This window comes from Danio rerio, chromosome 13 (genome assembly GCF_049306965.1).
Source record: "Danio rerio strain Tuebingen ecotype United States chromosome 13, GRCz12tu, whole genome shotgun sequence".
NCBI lineage: Eukaryota > Metazoa > Chordata > Actinopteri > Cypriniformes > Danionidae > Danio > Danio rerio.
The window spans coordinates 18,703,516-18,719,573 of record NC_133188.1 but is presented as its reverse complement, the minus strand read 5'-3'; the positions used below and the strand labels follow the sequence as shown (position 1 = coordinate 18,719,573).

The following is a 16,058-nucleotide window of genomic DNA, read 5'->3' as shown; positions in this document are numbered from 1 at the left end:
AGTTGGGTTCGGATCTTTTGTTTGATCGCATTGATGTCGATACGGTACAAGTGTCATTAAAATTGTTGCCGCGTTTTGTGTAGTTTGAAAAATATGTGTTTAATTGTGTGTTATAAGTTGTAATCGTCCTGCGTGGCTTGTAATCACTTATCTCTTATAGATCATTGCTTGTACTGTATTTCTCAGGTTAAATCTGTATGGGCTGTTTACATATCGTATCCAAAACTAAGTTAAAAAAGTGACGCATGCTTCTTTTACTGATTAAAATGCATTTCAGAACTGGGAATCCTCTGCTGTTTGACCATGCTATGGCCACCATCAGCTGTTCCTTACAGATGTGGCACGGTCAATTTTTAAAATATTTCAGCTTTTGCCACTGTGTGGATTAATACTGAATGTGTGTCATTGTTATTACTTGGGGTTAGGTTTAAGAGTAGAGTATATGCTGGTGTTTAACTGCATTGCTTTATTGCATTCCTGCAGTAGGCTCTGTAGTTACTGTAGTCATGGTGGGCATTTTATTCTGTCTCGTGCTGAACCCAGTCGACCGATCGCAATAGACAGGGTCACTGTGATTTAACAAAAACTAATGACGCCATTTTTATTTAAATTAACAAAAATGAATAAAAACGTTTAATTAATTTTATTAACAATTTGCTATTTTATTTATTCCAATTATTTATTATTATTATTGTGTTATCCTATGATTGAATGTTTGCAGTCATTTGGGGGTTTTTACACACTGACAAGGCTCAGAATTTAGCTTAGGGTCCCTTAAAATATTGGATTAGCTCTGTGCATCCAAAAAAAAAAAACAACTAAATTTTAACAGTGTTTTTGTTTTAATAGACTGTAAAAACAAATCTGTTCATTAACAGTAATTTGTGGTTTCTGTTTATTTACAGCTGTGAATTGCATTATGGCATGTCGATCTTTACTTTGTCGACTTTTGATGTTGAAAATTCAACTCTGCAGTTTAACAAAGTGACTTTTATTGACATTTTAGTAGTTTGAGACAAGATATGGTTTAAGAAATACAGTGCTCAGCATATATGAGTAAACAAATCCCCACAAACTCATTTAAATTAATATTTTCTATAGGATGCTTTACAATATTATATTTGTGCTTATACACTAGCTTAGTCAGCACTGATGCCAAATGTGGAGCTAATCTAACAAAATAATAATGGTTCAAAAACTTGAATGGTTCAAAAGTTGCTCAAATTTATATGTTAGGGAAAAATATTGAATACATTTTTTTTACATAGCAAAAATCAAGAGAAACAAAAAATGTGTACAATTCTGTTGGAATGTTGTAGTTTGTAATTTTATTGCAATATTAAGGAATAATTTAAATGTATTTTCTTAACATTTCTAAAAATGTTTTGTGACTAAAATATTATTTTAATAAATATATCTGTTTAAAAATCTGTTTGGTTTAAATGCACCAAAATGTATTACCCATATTTGCTAAGAAATAGCTAAAAATATTCATATTTAAAATGTTTTTTTTTTTCCTGTATGCTGAGCATGATAATATATAGAGATCCAAGTTTGTAAGAAACAAAAAATGTACTGGCAGCTTATTATCAGGTTTTTGCAGCATAATATATAACATAGGCAATATGTCACTTCAAACTAATAAAAACATACATAAAAGTCACTTTTTCAAACTTTTCAAGGTTAAGAGTTGTTGAAAGAGAGTTCAAGATCCCAAAATGCAATTTAAAAGCGAAAATAAGCAGGGAAAATTGGCAATTTAAAGATACTTTTACAGTGTGTACTAAAGCTTTTAGAATTACTAAATATAACTTAGGACTACACCATTAATTGAAAAAAGATCGCATCTCGATTCGACCCTACACACTATCTTAATTCAGCTTATCTACAATTTAGCCAATTATATTTTCAGTCAAGAGTAAAGCATAAAGGCAGTCACACAAATTTTCCCATTGTTTTATATACGTTGCTCAGCAACATAAAAACCTACAAACGGTGTTAAAAGAGTCACATATTGTATTTATAAAGTATAATTCACCCAAAAATGTAATTTCTGTCTTCACGTAATGACGTATTCACTGTTTGTTTATTACCCACCAATGATGTCTACTCTAGTGAGCAGAACCTGCATAGGCTGTAAATAACAGGTAATAAAGTTGGAAATAAAGTTCAGTTTGTTGCAAAGTGAGCTCAAAGTGACGTCAGCCATGACATGAGCCGCACTCGGCAGTAAAAAATTAAACCAAAAGCCCAAACATCATTTAAATGATCATATCGCATTTTAAAGATATGATTACGACAAGCATTTGATACATCTTTTTTTTTTTTTTTCTTTTATAGCGAACACAAAGTGTTGTGCATGAAAATAAATGCTTACTGGGTCATTTTACCAGTGAAAAAATTATCTAATAATGTTCTCAAAGATAAATGCCAAGCATTTGTCTCAAACAAAATAATTCAACTTTAGAATTATGAATAATTATTTTCTGATGTCATCACCGTGATCATGATTTTAAGCAAATCGTTTAGCCAGAATCGTGCAGCCCAAATAGAAATAGAAAAACTTCTGAAAAGATGTTTACCTAAAGAACTAATCCCTTAAACCTTATAGTGGCTTTATTAAAATTAAATTGTGAACATGTGTTATTATTTTAATTATTTTTTTATTTAGTTATTTTTTTCAGTAGATGCCAGAAATCTTTTAACAAACCATTGCATTTTTTGGCAATAATAATATTGTTATTATTAATAATAATAATATAAAAAAAGATTCCTCCTGACTCTTGCACCAGGCTGCATATTTGCACTATAGACACTTTCTTAATCACTCTTTGTCTCTTGGAAACATTGTGGATTTCAAATTGTGCTTCACACAGGTGAATTACTATAAATGTACCACAATCAGGTTGCACCGCTTGCTTTAACCTTAAATAACTCTTGCACAATATTAAACCTTATCCAGTCTCATGTAAAAGCACTGTTTTATGTTTATAGTTATGCATCTTTATAGTACATTTTAGTCGTGCATATTTTTTTATAAATAGCTCTTATGTCCAGTGTTGTGTTTGTATTTATGATTAATTTATGTAGCATTGTTGTCCTGCGAGATACGACATTTCGATGCTCTGTATGTCCACACATCGACACTTTAATTATAATATGCATACATAATGCAACTGCAATTTTCAAGTGTGAATTCCAAATGTGGTGTGACAGTTAAGTAGTTTTAATGTGGCTTTTGTAGAATTCACAATCTTTTGTTTTTAGTGACACCTGCAGACATCACTTACTGCCTAATATCACTGAGACTGACACTGAGATATATAAATCTGTGCTGCACTGTTTCTTAATATAAAAAACAACAACAATGACAACGGCATTTACCAAATCTGATCATAGATATAATTATGGACATATCTGCACAACCTCAGCAATTCTTTGGCATTTATATTGACATATGAGGTAATTAAAACTACATTTTTATGATTGTTTGATTACGAAATAAATGCAAGTCTTTAGACTACTTACTGTAGATCTGAATTCACCTAAGACATCATCTCATGCTCCAGTCATCCTTCTCATCTCTTCTTCACCTCAGCCCTACTTTCATCTTTGCAGATTGTCTCATTTCTAAGCAGTGACATTTTGTAGCTATTCTCGGGTTTCAAGCAACAGAGAGTGACAACAAACCATGGCAGCTTGGCTTAATCATCATAAAATCCCCCGCTTAAGCATTTGCCCTTGTCTTATTGTCATCTTTATCTGATCTACCTGTAGTGTGAGCTGCCACCCATGGTGTGAAGGGACTGACAGGAGGGTCAAGAGGAAACGGGAGTGTTCGGAGACTTACCAAGCCAACTCCTGTTCAGGTACACTGACACAAACACGGGAGGCACGGTGAAGAAGTCCACCACTGAGTTGACCTCCAGCCAGAACCACAGCTTATCATTGGCTGCTATGAACTGGAACATGATGAAAAGAAAAAAGGAAAACGGATCAATATTAGATTATTCCAAAGTGACCATATTTTAGTAGAATGAACAATGCAGCATCAGAGAATCGCTAGAATGAACATATCTAGAGAACCATTTTCTAAAGGTTTTCAGGGTAAAATGTCTCAGTGGACAGATTTCTGTTATAATTAAGTGAAATGTGTACTTACGCGCAGACCAAAGTAGAGTAAGAAGAACACGTTGAATGCCATGTCAATTTGTAACGTGAAGTCTTTGTAGAAATTCTGACAGGATTCTATAGGACTGTGGGGAAAGAAAAAAACAATAGAATGTTATTTTAATTGAAAAGTTATTTCAGAATTTATTTAGCATAGAAATAATATTTTTTTATGCGTAGAAATATATATTTATTTAAAATAGAGAGATACAATTTACACATATTGTGGAGATATTCTCTTTGTATACAGTATAAATATGCATATTCTATGCTAGTATTATCAAACTTGTTGTTTTGCTGATTTGTGTCAATGTTCCTCATGGTTTTCTTGAATATGTATCCCATTATAAAATGTAAAAGTGTATTATTCATACTGTACTATAGCATAATTCTTTCAAATGTTTAACTTTAACGAAAGCTATTTTCACTGTAAACATCATAGCAAAGGAACAAACCTGCAACAATCTTACAATGTCAAATAGCGTAAAAATATTTACATTTAAAAGGGAATGTTTTATTCTGCCACTAATTGTTGTTTAATTTATTGATAACATTTTTAAAACCAGTAAAAGAGTTGAAAGTAACAGAAATTTCATTTTCCACTATTTTTTGCTTTAAACTACAAACCAGATACCACATAGCATGTCTAAAACAGAAATGTGTGTTTTTAAATGTTATTATTTATGCTTTTATACAGGGTTTCTATAGGGTTCATCATGTCAAATTTTAGACTTTTTAAGACCCCTTTAAAACCATTATGAATAAAACTAAGGATTCTTTCATTTTTAAGGATATACAAACATTAAAAACAAATGTTATTAAGGAAGATAATCAAACCATATTGGTAAATAGTCTTAATAAATTAACTATTGTTGAAACTTTTATTAAGAGAGAATGTTAGTGATTAGATGGGTGTTGGTCTGATTGGGTAGCTTTACATGGACATAGGAAAAATAAGGCCTGTTTAAAATGATTTAAGACCTACAATACAATAATTCAGAGAATTTAAGATTTTACAATTGTTTTTTGTTTTTTTTATTTAAGACTTTTAAGACCCCACAGATTCCTTGTATATAGGAGATTACATTCACTGAAATTTAACAACAACAGAATTGAAATATGATCAACCTTTTTCAAACATTGTGGGCAAAAAACAAGAGCCTTAATGGCAACTAAACTGGCATAAACTGACATCTTTTTAGAATCAGTTTCATGCTACAAATGTGTGGGTCACATACCGTATTGACAGAACAAAACAGAAATATTCACAAACTGTAAATTCGGAGCACTTGCAATCTATATACTGCACTCGCTGTCATTTTTCAATGAGTTATTTAAAACCATTATGTCCCAGTCAGAACTACAATTTGGCAATGTTTACATCTATCTTGTGGATATTCTTCATCAATTTAGTCAGTGATTATATAGTTATAGTGCGTAATTGTCTGCTTTTATATTTGATGCCAGTATCTTTTGCTTTGATTAACAATTGCTGTTACGGAAAATCAATGTTCACTTCTGCTATTTATGCTTTGACTTGGTATTTTAATTTATATGTAACCTGCAAAGTAGAATAGAAACTGTATAAAAAGCATACAAACGTACTGACAGTTATAGGTACCATAAATTGTTATGAGTCAGTAATGATAAAATAAGGCACAAATCCATAAATTTCTGCTTTCTGACTAATTTCTCTGAAGGAATTCTGCAGTAGCACAGCCCAGGCTTGTCTCCTTGACAATTTGTAACGCTATTATTTCTTTGCACAACAATTATCTAGCTTTTTGTCCAAAATAAAGAGAAATTACTTAGCTCATGACTTGGCTGTCAGCGGGAGACCATAATCTATTGCCCGTAATCCATTTTACATTTTATACAAATTAATGAGAAGAATAACGCAGTGCCTTCCAGAGTTTCCCACCAGCAAAAGTGAAATCACTTGGAGCAATTCACATGCTATTTTTCTATCAGTGCATTAAAGATGGTCATGCCTTTTTATAAGCAATGTAACCGAGTTGACCAGAACGCAAGGACAGAGACAAGTATTAGTAAACTTACTGACAAAAGTCTTGTCCCCTAGCCATGTTTTAGGAACAAGAAAGTCATGGTGCAGAGGAAAAATATTTCATATATGTGTATGACTCCAATGAGCTTGGGTGAGTGCAATAAGATTCTATGGATTAATCGTCAGTGCTTCCTCCTCCATCTTATCCCACATATACTCAATAATGTTCGTGTTTGGGAACTGGGCTGGTCAATGTAGGAGCACTTTAACTTTCTTCGCTTTTAGGAATTTTGATGTGGAGGAAGTATGAGAAGGAGTGCTATCTTGCTGAAGAATTTGCCCTCTAATGTGGTTTGTAATGTAATGGGCAGCACAAATGTCTTGATACATCAGGCTGTTAATGTTGCCATTCACTCTGCAGATCTCTTGCACCTCCCCATACTGAATGTAACCCCAAACCATGATTTTTTTCTTCACCATACTTGAGGTTCTGTACTATTTGTGATGACTGAGATGCAGTTAAACAGAGGATTCATCTGAAAAATCTACCATCTGCCACTTTTCCAAATGATTAACTAGAAGTCAAGTTGTTATCTGTTGCTTTAACAACTGGAATCAACAACAAGACTTTTATCAGGTAGTATACATTTATTATTATTACTGAAATTACAAATAATACAGAAAATATATCATGTAAAGCAGGGGTCTCAAACTGCCAGCCAATGGGCCATTTGCGACCCCACCTCCTTCATCCTCCAGGCTGCAATTGATGTCAAAAAAAAAAAAAAAACAAGATTCAGGCCAACAAAACATATATTTTTGAATCACTATCATTGTTGTGCAGACGCATATACACTTGTGGATTTGCTTCCCACCTACTGGGCATTTAAGGTACTGTACTATGTATTCAGGTCACTTTCGATTTCTCTGTGCGGTCAAGTGTAACACACATGCAGATTATTTTTGGGGCTGATTTAAATGTTAAAATATATGTCCGTGAGTGCACTATTTTTACTAAAGCTCTAATTTTGTGAATGTTCAAGGGTCATTTGATTATAATCAGTTTTATACTGCCTTTATTTTGTTGTACAAACACCTCTTCATGGCCTACAAGATATGATGGTGATGTAAATATAATAATTTTGCTAATATTCGAATCAAATTATCTCATTTATAGATTTTCCTAATATGCATACTAAGATTTCTATAAAAAAAGTGCATTAGTAAAATTTTACTGCTGGTAAAATTGAACATGTTAAAGTAAATGTGAATTTATACCAATTTTTTTCCTCTTTGTTGTAGTTTTACAAAAAAGAATAATATTGAGAAGAACAAGTGCCAGTATAGTCACTAAAGCTACTCAAACTCCATTCTGCTGTTTTACGCTATCTGTTAAACATTTGGTTAAGCAACAATTGATTGGGACATAAGAATTATTATAATTATCCCTGTTATTAAATTGTATTATTTTCATAGTAATGACAAAGTGCATCAATTACATCAGGTTTCCACTTTTTTTGTGCTCTAGGATGTTAAAACTCGGCTCATATGAATTGTCAGTCACTGATATGGCCCCCCGCCATTTTGAGTTTGAGATCCCTGATGTAAATGGTTATTGAACTTAGAGTAAAGATGAATTTTACATGATAACAGAATTAAGGTCATGATCAAAATGTATGTATGGTGATAGTAAAAATAAGTATAGTGTTAGTCTTTAATTTCTTTTTTTAAGACAAAATGACATCAAATTCATGCACAAAACATTCCTTTTAAAGACAAACTGATATAATTTGTTATTATTCAGAACTGTTTAATTAAGGTTTTTCTTTCTGAAAAATAAAAAAGGTTTATTAAGCAGTCTGTCATAGAACTGTAATGGAAAATACAGAAAACTTTGTTGTATTTAACATTTCCATGATATCAGGAACAGTTGACAGACTAAAAAGTACCAGGTGCCTTGTATAGTAAATAGTCAAATAAATAAAAGCATCACTGATTCAATCAATTAATCTGGGGCTGTTAAATCATTCAATTAATTAAAAAGCAGAATTTCTTAACAAAAGCTAAGGTTAATGTGGTGCTGCCTTTTTACTGACATTATCATTGATCTCATGTGGGAAGATATTTCAAGGCCACACTTTAAATTCACCATGCAGGCATAAATATCCTCAAACTAAAGAAAAGCCTGTCAAAACAGTCAAAACAAGCCTGCAATGCAAGTCTAACTAGCTACTTTTGGCCTCAACGATCAGGAAGAGCTCGTTCAAGTTACAATTAGCCCCATCTCAAAAAGCACCAGCGTCAACACATGTGCGCTGTGAAACACAAAGCATCTGATCCTTGAGCTCAATGTCACTTCACACTCCGCAATTACAAGAGATCTCCTGACATGTGGCATCCATGCAGAAAGTATCCCTGCTCAGAAATCTTTAACAGCTTCCTCCTTAAGCCACATTAAGGCTTGAATGTCATTCTCCGACAAGATCCATGACTGCATGAGCAATAAGACAACAGTTTCACAGGCTTTCATAACGCGGAGATCAAAATAAGAACAATTTATAAAAACACCTACCCCAAAAATTAGGGGATGTCCAAATCATAATAAAAATGTTTGAATGAGATCGTACAAAATCATCCAAGTAACAAGTTGTGAATTGCATTGGGTTCTTCCTATTATCCTGTTCTCTTGTGCATCTATCTTACCGTGGATGACTACAGTTATTTATCTTACCGTGGATGACTTATCTATACCGTGGATGACTAGTTTTTTCTGGAACTTCAATGGATGTAACACTGAACCACAAGCCAGTTGAAATTAAGAAGTATGTGGCCATTCTTGGTTAAAATGGAAACAAATCATGGTTCAATTAGAGTAGAAATTTAAATAAACTATTCTGAGGGAAAGAATAGTCATTTCTTTAGAAACGTTCATGTGGTATTTTCAGTTCATCTTGCCCAGAGATGCCCAAGTTTTCCTATAGTAATATTTAATTTGGCCATCCCATCTGAAAAGAGAGTTAAAATTATGTTAAACCTAAGATATTGTAAACCTTTTTTTTTTTTTTTTTTCATTGTTAAAACCTAACTGAAATTAAATGTCAGTTAGCTCATAAAATGAGACACAAACCGTGAAGAGAAGCATGATTTTATAGTTTACAAAGTTAAAATGCAAAGAAATAAACAGTAATTTAATGACCTGCTACTTTTGTTATTCGTAATTTTATATACACACAACCAGAATTCATACAATTGTAAAGATAATCGTGTTTATATAAACACTAAATGAGGACTTCTCCCTCAATTCCCAGGTCTGAATGCAGACTCAGTGCAGCAGGTCTCTTGCCCTATCTATTTCAACCTTTAGCTCTGCTGGTAATCAAGAGGATTTAGGCAAACACAGCAGCACAGCGATGTGTCTAGATGTGAAAGAACTCCAGATAAAAGACAACGTTCGCCATTCTCCAATTCTCATACTTCTCTCTCGACCAAATTGCTTGCTGCTTACTAAACAGCTTTGCTGTATCGACCCTGACAGGATCACGGGAAAAAATGCAACAAACCTTGTGGATTATGGAAACAAACACAAACAAGCCTTCATAAACAGCTAAATACTGTGTGTCGTGGGTCCGTGGACGCGGTTTCACCCAGTCATCAACATAGGGTCTCACAGCTTGGCACTGGCAGGTCTGCCTTGCCTTCGGAAAGCATGTGCGGTCATGAATAATTAAGAAGCAGGCTCTTCTCATAGGATAAGAAAACTCAGCTATGAATAGTAATGAGAAACCGGCGCGTCATCTAACAGGTGCTAACATTGTTTTAACTGATGCTCAACACACACACCTCTGTTAAAATCTTAAAAAAGTACTCAAGGGTTTCTTGAACCCTTAACAATGCAAATTAATGTAGTGTTAGAAAAGGCAGCCTTATCTTGTTGGACCTTATTTGATTTTGGTCTTGTTATTAAATTTTGTTTTGTTACATTTAAAAACAGAAATTCACAAAAAAAATAAAAATAAAAGGACAACGTTTCATTTACTGCATAATGTCTTCAGTCTTATTTTGTTAAAATTGAACTGTAAAAATAAAATTGTGAAATAAATCAAATTGAATTGAACTGAATCATGATTTCAGTGAATCATTACATCTCTAGCTATGTCTGAAAGGCCATGATATGGACAAACCGCTGCTGGAGGCTTTCAGTCACTTTAGAATGTCTCACCAACTTACAGAGCCATTAAAATCTGGAAAGTGAAGCTGCAATTTAAAGTAACACTATAGTTTTCTCGCGCCTCCCCCTTGTGATTGATAAGCACAACCGCCTTTAAACAGAATCGCAGAACTGTTGTGACACATTAACCTAATTGTATTTGTTGTCTAAACTGACAAAGCCGATTTAACTTGATAATTCATAAGGAAACCATGTCCAAAGAACAGATAAAATGTTCTGTGTTAAGCTATATGTTCCACAAATATCATCACATTGCTGTTTGTGTTGATTCTATATTAGATCATTTTGCCTGCTTTTGGCTAACTCCAACTACAAAAAAAAACAATATGAGATGTATGGCTTAGAGAGGATTGCACTGTTCCATTCATAGGGATTTGTATATATGTCCACTGGCAAGGATGGGCAGGTTAAGAGTTGAAGTCAGAAATATTAACCCCCCTTTTAATGTTTTTTCTTTTTAAAATATTTCCCAGATTATGTTTAACAGAGCAAGGAAATTTTCACAGTGTGTCTGATAATATTTTTTCTTCTGGAGAAAGTCTTCTTTGTTTCATTTCAGCAAGAATGAAAGCAGTTTTTAATTTTTTAAAAGTTTAAAATTATTAGCCCCTTTAAGCAATTTTTTTTATGATAGTCTACTAAACCATAATTATACAATAACTTGCCTAATTACCTAAACCTGCCTAGTTAACCTAATTAACCTAGTTAAGTCTTTAAATGTCACTTGTAGCTGAATAGAAGTGTTTTGAAAAATATTTAGTAAAATATTATGTACTGTCATCATGGCAAAGATGAAATAAATAAATTAGAAATGAGTATCTAAAACTATCATGTTAAAAATGTGTTGAAAAATATCTCTCCGTTAAACAGAAATTGGGGAAACAAATAAACAGGGGGGCTAATAATTCTGACTTCAACAGTATATAAATTAAGATGTTGTAGATGAAATCTAAGAAAAACCCAGAAAATACAAATGAACATCCTGAAAAACAGGTCATATGCCTTCAGTGGTTCAAGAGAATCCTTTTGTGTTCGCATAAAACAAAAATGACAACTTTATTCAACAGTTTTTCTCCTCACAGTATAGGGTGCACATAAATTAATATGCTGTATGATGCACTCTGTTGCACTGCTGATGTATACTTTTGGAGATGCTTTGTTTTAGAAAGTCATGCATCTAAGGTATACTTAGTGCTTGTGAACGTCCTATACTGACCCTTCACTGAAACTGTGGAATAAATGCGCTAACCACTAATGGTGTATGTTTACTTTAAGGATGTTTCATTATATTTTTCTGGACTTTGAATGAGCCAGGACCATTGATTCCTATGGAGTATGGGGGAGCTCTCAGATTAACTCTAAAATGTCTTTATTTTTAATCTGAAATTGAACAAAAAGGTGTTGAAAGACATGAGTGAGTAAACAATAACAAAATTGTCACTTTTGGGTGAACAAACTCTTTAAGTAGATGTGCTTACATCACTTCCCGAAAAAATGTTCTATAAAGATCTATTAAAAAATAAAAACTTGATGAGAATGTAAACTCTAAGTAAACGTATTTACTGACTATAAAAAACTTTGCCAGTACATGTCAACTTACACTAACCCTAACCCCTACCCTAACTTCAACCTAACAGTCTACCTATAATCTAATGAGAATTAGTTGGCATGTAGATGCAATGTAACTTCATTCAACAAACGAAACATCAAAATGAAGTGTGGCCCTACTAACTAAGCAGTGGCCTCAAAATTTAGCAAATGAAGTAGTTTTGATCTTGAGATGCTCTGAGGTGAACTAATAATGGGATAAACATCATTCAGGTGCTCCTGCGCTTCTAACACTAGGGGGCCTCAGTCCCTAAAGGAGCACCTGCCGAGGACATACAGCAATGTCATGGTGCATAGAGCTATGTCACCCTGCGGGACACAAGCAGTGGGATATTTCAGGCTAGCTATGATTCTTCATCTTCTTTCATAAAGATGCAGCAAAATAGCACTCATTCAGAAAGGACACACAAATGAATGGTGACTGCTGTCCCATGCATCTATGGGTCAAATCTTCCAATTTGCAGCATTAATCACTTCCAGTGTAAACTCTGCTTAAACAGTACAAAAATAAAAATGATGGTGCAAAAAAGTGTGGTAGTTACAGGGTGAGCTGTCTAAACCATAAACTGGTACCAGAGCCTGGAGGGCGATGGGGCAACACACAGCAGGTCTAGGTTAACACAACACTGACTGATTTAGGCCAAGGCACCATTTCTAAAAAAAGAGTGATTTAGCACCTGCAAGGGCACTGGACAGCTAAAACCTCAGTCGGAGGTCTAAAAATAGCCTTGCTGTTTTAAATCCTCCCTGAGGCGGGCTCTGCATGTGTTTCTAAAAGTGGAAAACACACAAAGCAAAGCCCCTGTGTTTTCTTCCTCTTAATGAAAACAGGAGGAAGTGATTGCTCTAAGCAGGGAACATGAGAGACTAAAAATGTATTTAGGAGCTGTGCTTGATATTTGCAGCGATAGTCATGGCATAAAGCGTTCAAGCAATCTTTCTCTTCGAGACAGAGAAATGCACAGAGGACTGGATAATCTTCAAAGCAGCACACTGAATTATTTTTGAGAATTTCCATCCGGTTCAGGCAAATACAAATATACGCATGAAGCAAAAAACCTGCCTCCCACATGCAGAACTCAATTCAAACAAAAATGAAGGGTGAGATAAAGAGAGGCTTGCGAATTGGGCAGCATTTCTTGTCTATTTATTGATTAAGCACCCTCAAAAAGAGGTCACGCTGGCCTGAGCGCTTTAAACAGATTCCCTGCCCTCTGTGAGAACTCTGTGTGATTACATCTGGAAAACACAGACCCCATCAAGGCTCTCCCTTCAGTGATAAGACAATAGTATTGCAAAAAGCTGCAAAGTCAGAACTGGGTAAAGATCCATCCCCATGTAAATAAATGACAATCATGCTTTTAGGCAAAAATATATGAAGTATCGTTCAATATAGTCCCACTGTAGGAAGATATTGCTCAGAATTTTTTTTAAAAACTATATTATAGTATAATAACAAACCATTTAATTTTCATTCTTTTTAAATTTGTCCAACCCAAACTCAATGCCTAAGGAAAATATCGTAAAATTAATTAATGCATTTTTGTTTTCTTGTTTTTTAGTTATTATTTTTATTATTATTATTATTATTATTATTATTATTAGTAGTAGTAGTAGTAGTAGTAGTAGTAGTAGTAGTAGTATTATGTGGTGGTGGTAGTAGTAGTAGTAGTAGTAGTAGTAGTAGTAGTAGTCAGAATTGGGTTTAACGAGTTCCACAGTAACACATTACTGTATTCTAATTAAATTTTTGAGGAATGCAGTAATGTAATGAATTACATTTTGAATTTGTGTAATTTGATAACAGTAACTGAAGTCAATGTAATTGCACTACTTACGTTACAAATATAGTTTTTAGAAGAAAAAAATGCTTCTTTTAAATAATGATTTCTGTTGCATCATCAGTTAATAAGCATGTGTTTCTAAATTTCTGGAGAATGCGAGCTGAAATGGCTGCTTTCGAGAGTAGTTGCTTCATTAAGTGGAAATACAGACTTTGATTGCACTAAGCATAAAAACAAAAAAAGCAGTCTATGTCCAGTCTCTAAAGAACTTTAGACTGCTTTTAACTCAACCAGCAACTTGTTCAAGCACTTGAATAGAAAGCATGCTAAGACAAAACACATCATTAAGGAGGACACTGGTTCCCAAAAACGTAACAGTCCAACTCAGCCTAAACAGGCTAAATTGAACTTTTTTGCATGATCAGAAGTGAAGGTATCTTCTGAATGTGATGAGAAGCATAGCAGCTAATGGAGCCTTTCACATATCACGTCTTTTGCACATGCAAGTTTGTTATTTCCAATAAAGGAGCGCAACTTGCACGTTTGCATTTTTGAGGCACACCAGTTAAAAACATGAGTCAAGTGACAAGAACTGACCGATCAGCTTCATGCTTTGTATGGAAATACACACATTTCGGTAGACTAATTAACTCAAATAGAACACCCAAACACTGCAGTGCTTTTTCAAACTATGGATGTCAATGGTTACAGGAATCCAGTTTTCTTTGTGTCTCTTGTCATTTGAATATCAAGCTGCTGTGATCTATTGTAATGTTTTTCAGGGAATGTTGAATTTTAAAAGAGTTGCAGTTTATTTAGTATTTTTATAGGTATATTTTTTTATGTTTCAAAAGTAACTTCTAAGTAAAATAATTAGTAATCTGATTACCTTTTACATTAACTAATTAGTAATGCAATCAGATTACAATTTTCCTGTAGTAATCAGTAATTCATAATCTATTACTTTTCTTTTTTTTTAAATAACTTACCCAACACTGGTGGTAGTTGTGGTGGTGGTGGTAATAGTAGTAGTAGTAGTAGTAGTAGTAGTAGCAAGTTGATTGTTTAATAAGCCATTAAAACAATAAATTTAAATCAGTTCCAAAACTAAACCACATTACATTTTCAGACACTCCTAATGATTTTTTTTCTTTTTTCATTTCTTGTAAAAATCCACATTAAGGCCATCAGGTCCTGGTGTTCGACCTGCTGTTCAACTGTCAATGGCTTCTATTATTACTTCTTCTGTTACGTCCATGTCTAATGATCTTTTAGTCTGATCAGAGATATAAGGTATAGACAAACTGTTTAGAAATTCTATTTGCATTCTATTATCTGGATATTCAGAGTAATTTAAAGTTTAAAAAAATAATAATTTAAAAAGTGTCATTTATTTTAATGGGATCCAGCGTAATACTACCAGGGTTATCTTCAATGGAATTTATTGTTCTTTCAGTTTGCTTCTGTTTAGACAGCTGCTAGTCTAATGAAGTTAAGACAATTTTTACAATCAAGGTGAAAAGACAGGTAAATTGTTAGCTTGGAGAGCTAAAAAATTAATAGCTAACAATTTACCTGCCTTTTCAACTTGATCGTAAAAAAATTGTCTTAACATCATTGGACTAGCTGCTGCTTTTTAGCAGAAAGTTAATTTAGTTATATTTAGTCCTAATATTTAGTAGTTTCTGATTAGTGCTGGGGTCATTTTTGCTTGATACGTTTTTTTCAATAAGTTTAATTTTAGTATATAGAATTTACCTTTATGATTTACTACTTGTGACATTTATATTACACCTCTAACGAAATCTTTAAAAACTTTAGTTTGTGCTGTAATATCATAATACTTGTCTATCTGTTGCATAATTTGTTTATTAAATTGATCATCTAAGAGCCATTTGGGATGAAATCTCCATTTTGGAGGACTTCCCAGTAATTTAGGATCAATATAGGTAAGTGATATAGGGGCATGGTCTGAAATTACTTTAGAATTGCATGAACAATCAGCAACTTGGCATAAGTGTAGTGGAAATTAGAAAATAATCAATTTTATGGTAAGACTGGTGTGTTTAAGAAAAGCAAGAATATTGGACTTCTTTAGGGTGTAGCTGCCTCCATACTTCAGCAAGGTTTAAATCCTTTATAAAATAGGGTTTTTCTAGCCTGTTTGTGGGATTGATCAAGGCCAGATGCACGATTTTTAACTAGATCCAATGTACCTTTGAAATATCCTACCATTTTATAATATCCAGAAAGATTGGATAAG

At 33.4% G+C, this 16,058-nt stretch overlaps 1 protein-coding gene across 50 annotated transcripts in view; it reads right to left on the bottom strand.

Moving 5' to 3' along the window:
* kcnma1a (potassium large conductance calcium-activated channel, subfamily M, alpha member 1a) overlaps positions 1-16,058 on the bottom strand; it is a 368,370-nt gene that overhangs the window by 152,998 nt on the left and 199,314 nt on the right. For all 50 annotated transcript variants that reach the window (XR_012388642.1, XR_012388643.1, XR_012388644.1 and 47 more), the window contains exons 4-5: positions 4,163-4,256; positions 3,851-3,962 (exon numbers count right to left, since the gene is read on the bottom strand). Coding sequence is in view for 37 of the 50 variants with exons in the window: in XM_009307243.5 (XP_009305518.1) it covers positions 3,851-3,962; positions 4,163-4,256 (206 nt within the window). In the remaining 13 variants the exon portion in view is untranslated. The remainder of the gene's footprint in view (positions 1-3,850; positions 3,963-4,162; positions 4,257-16,058) is intronic.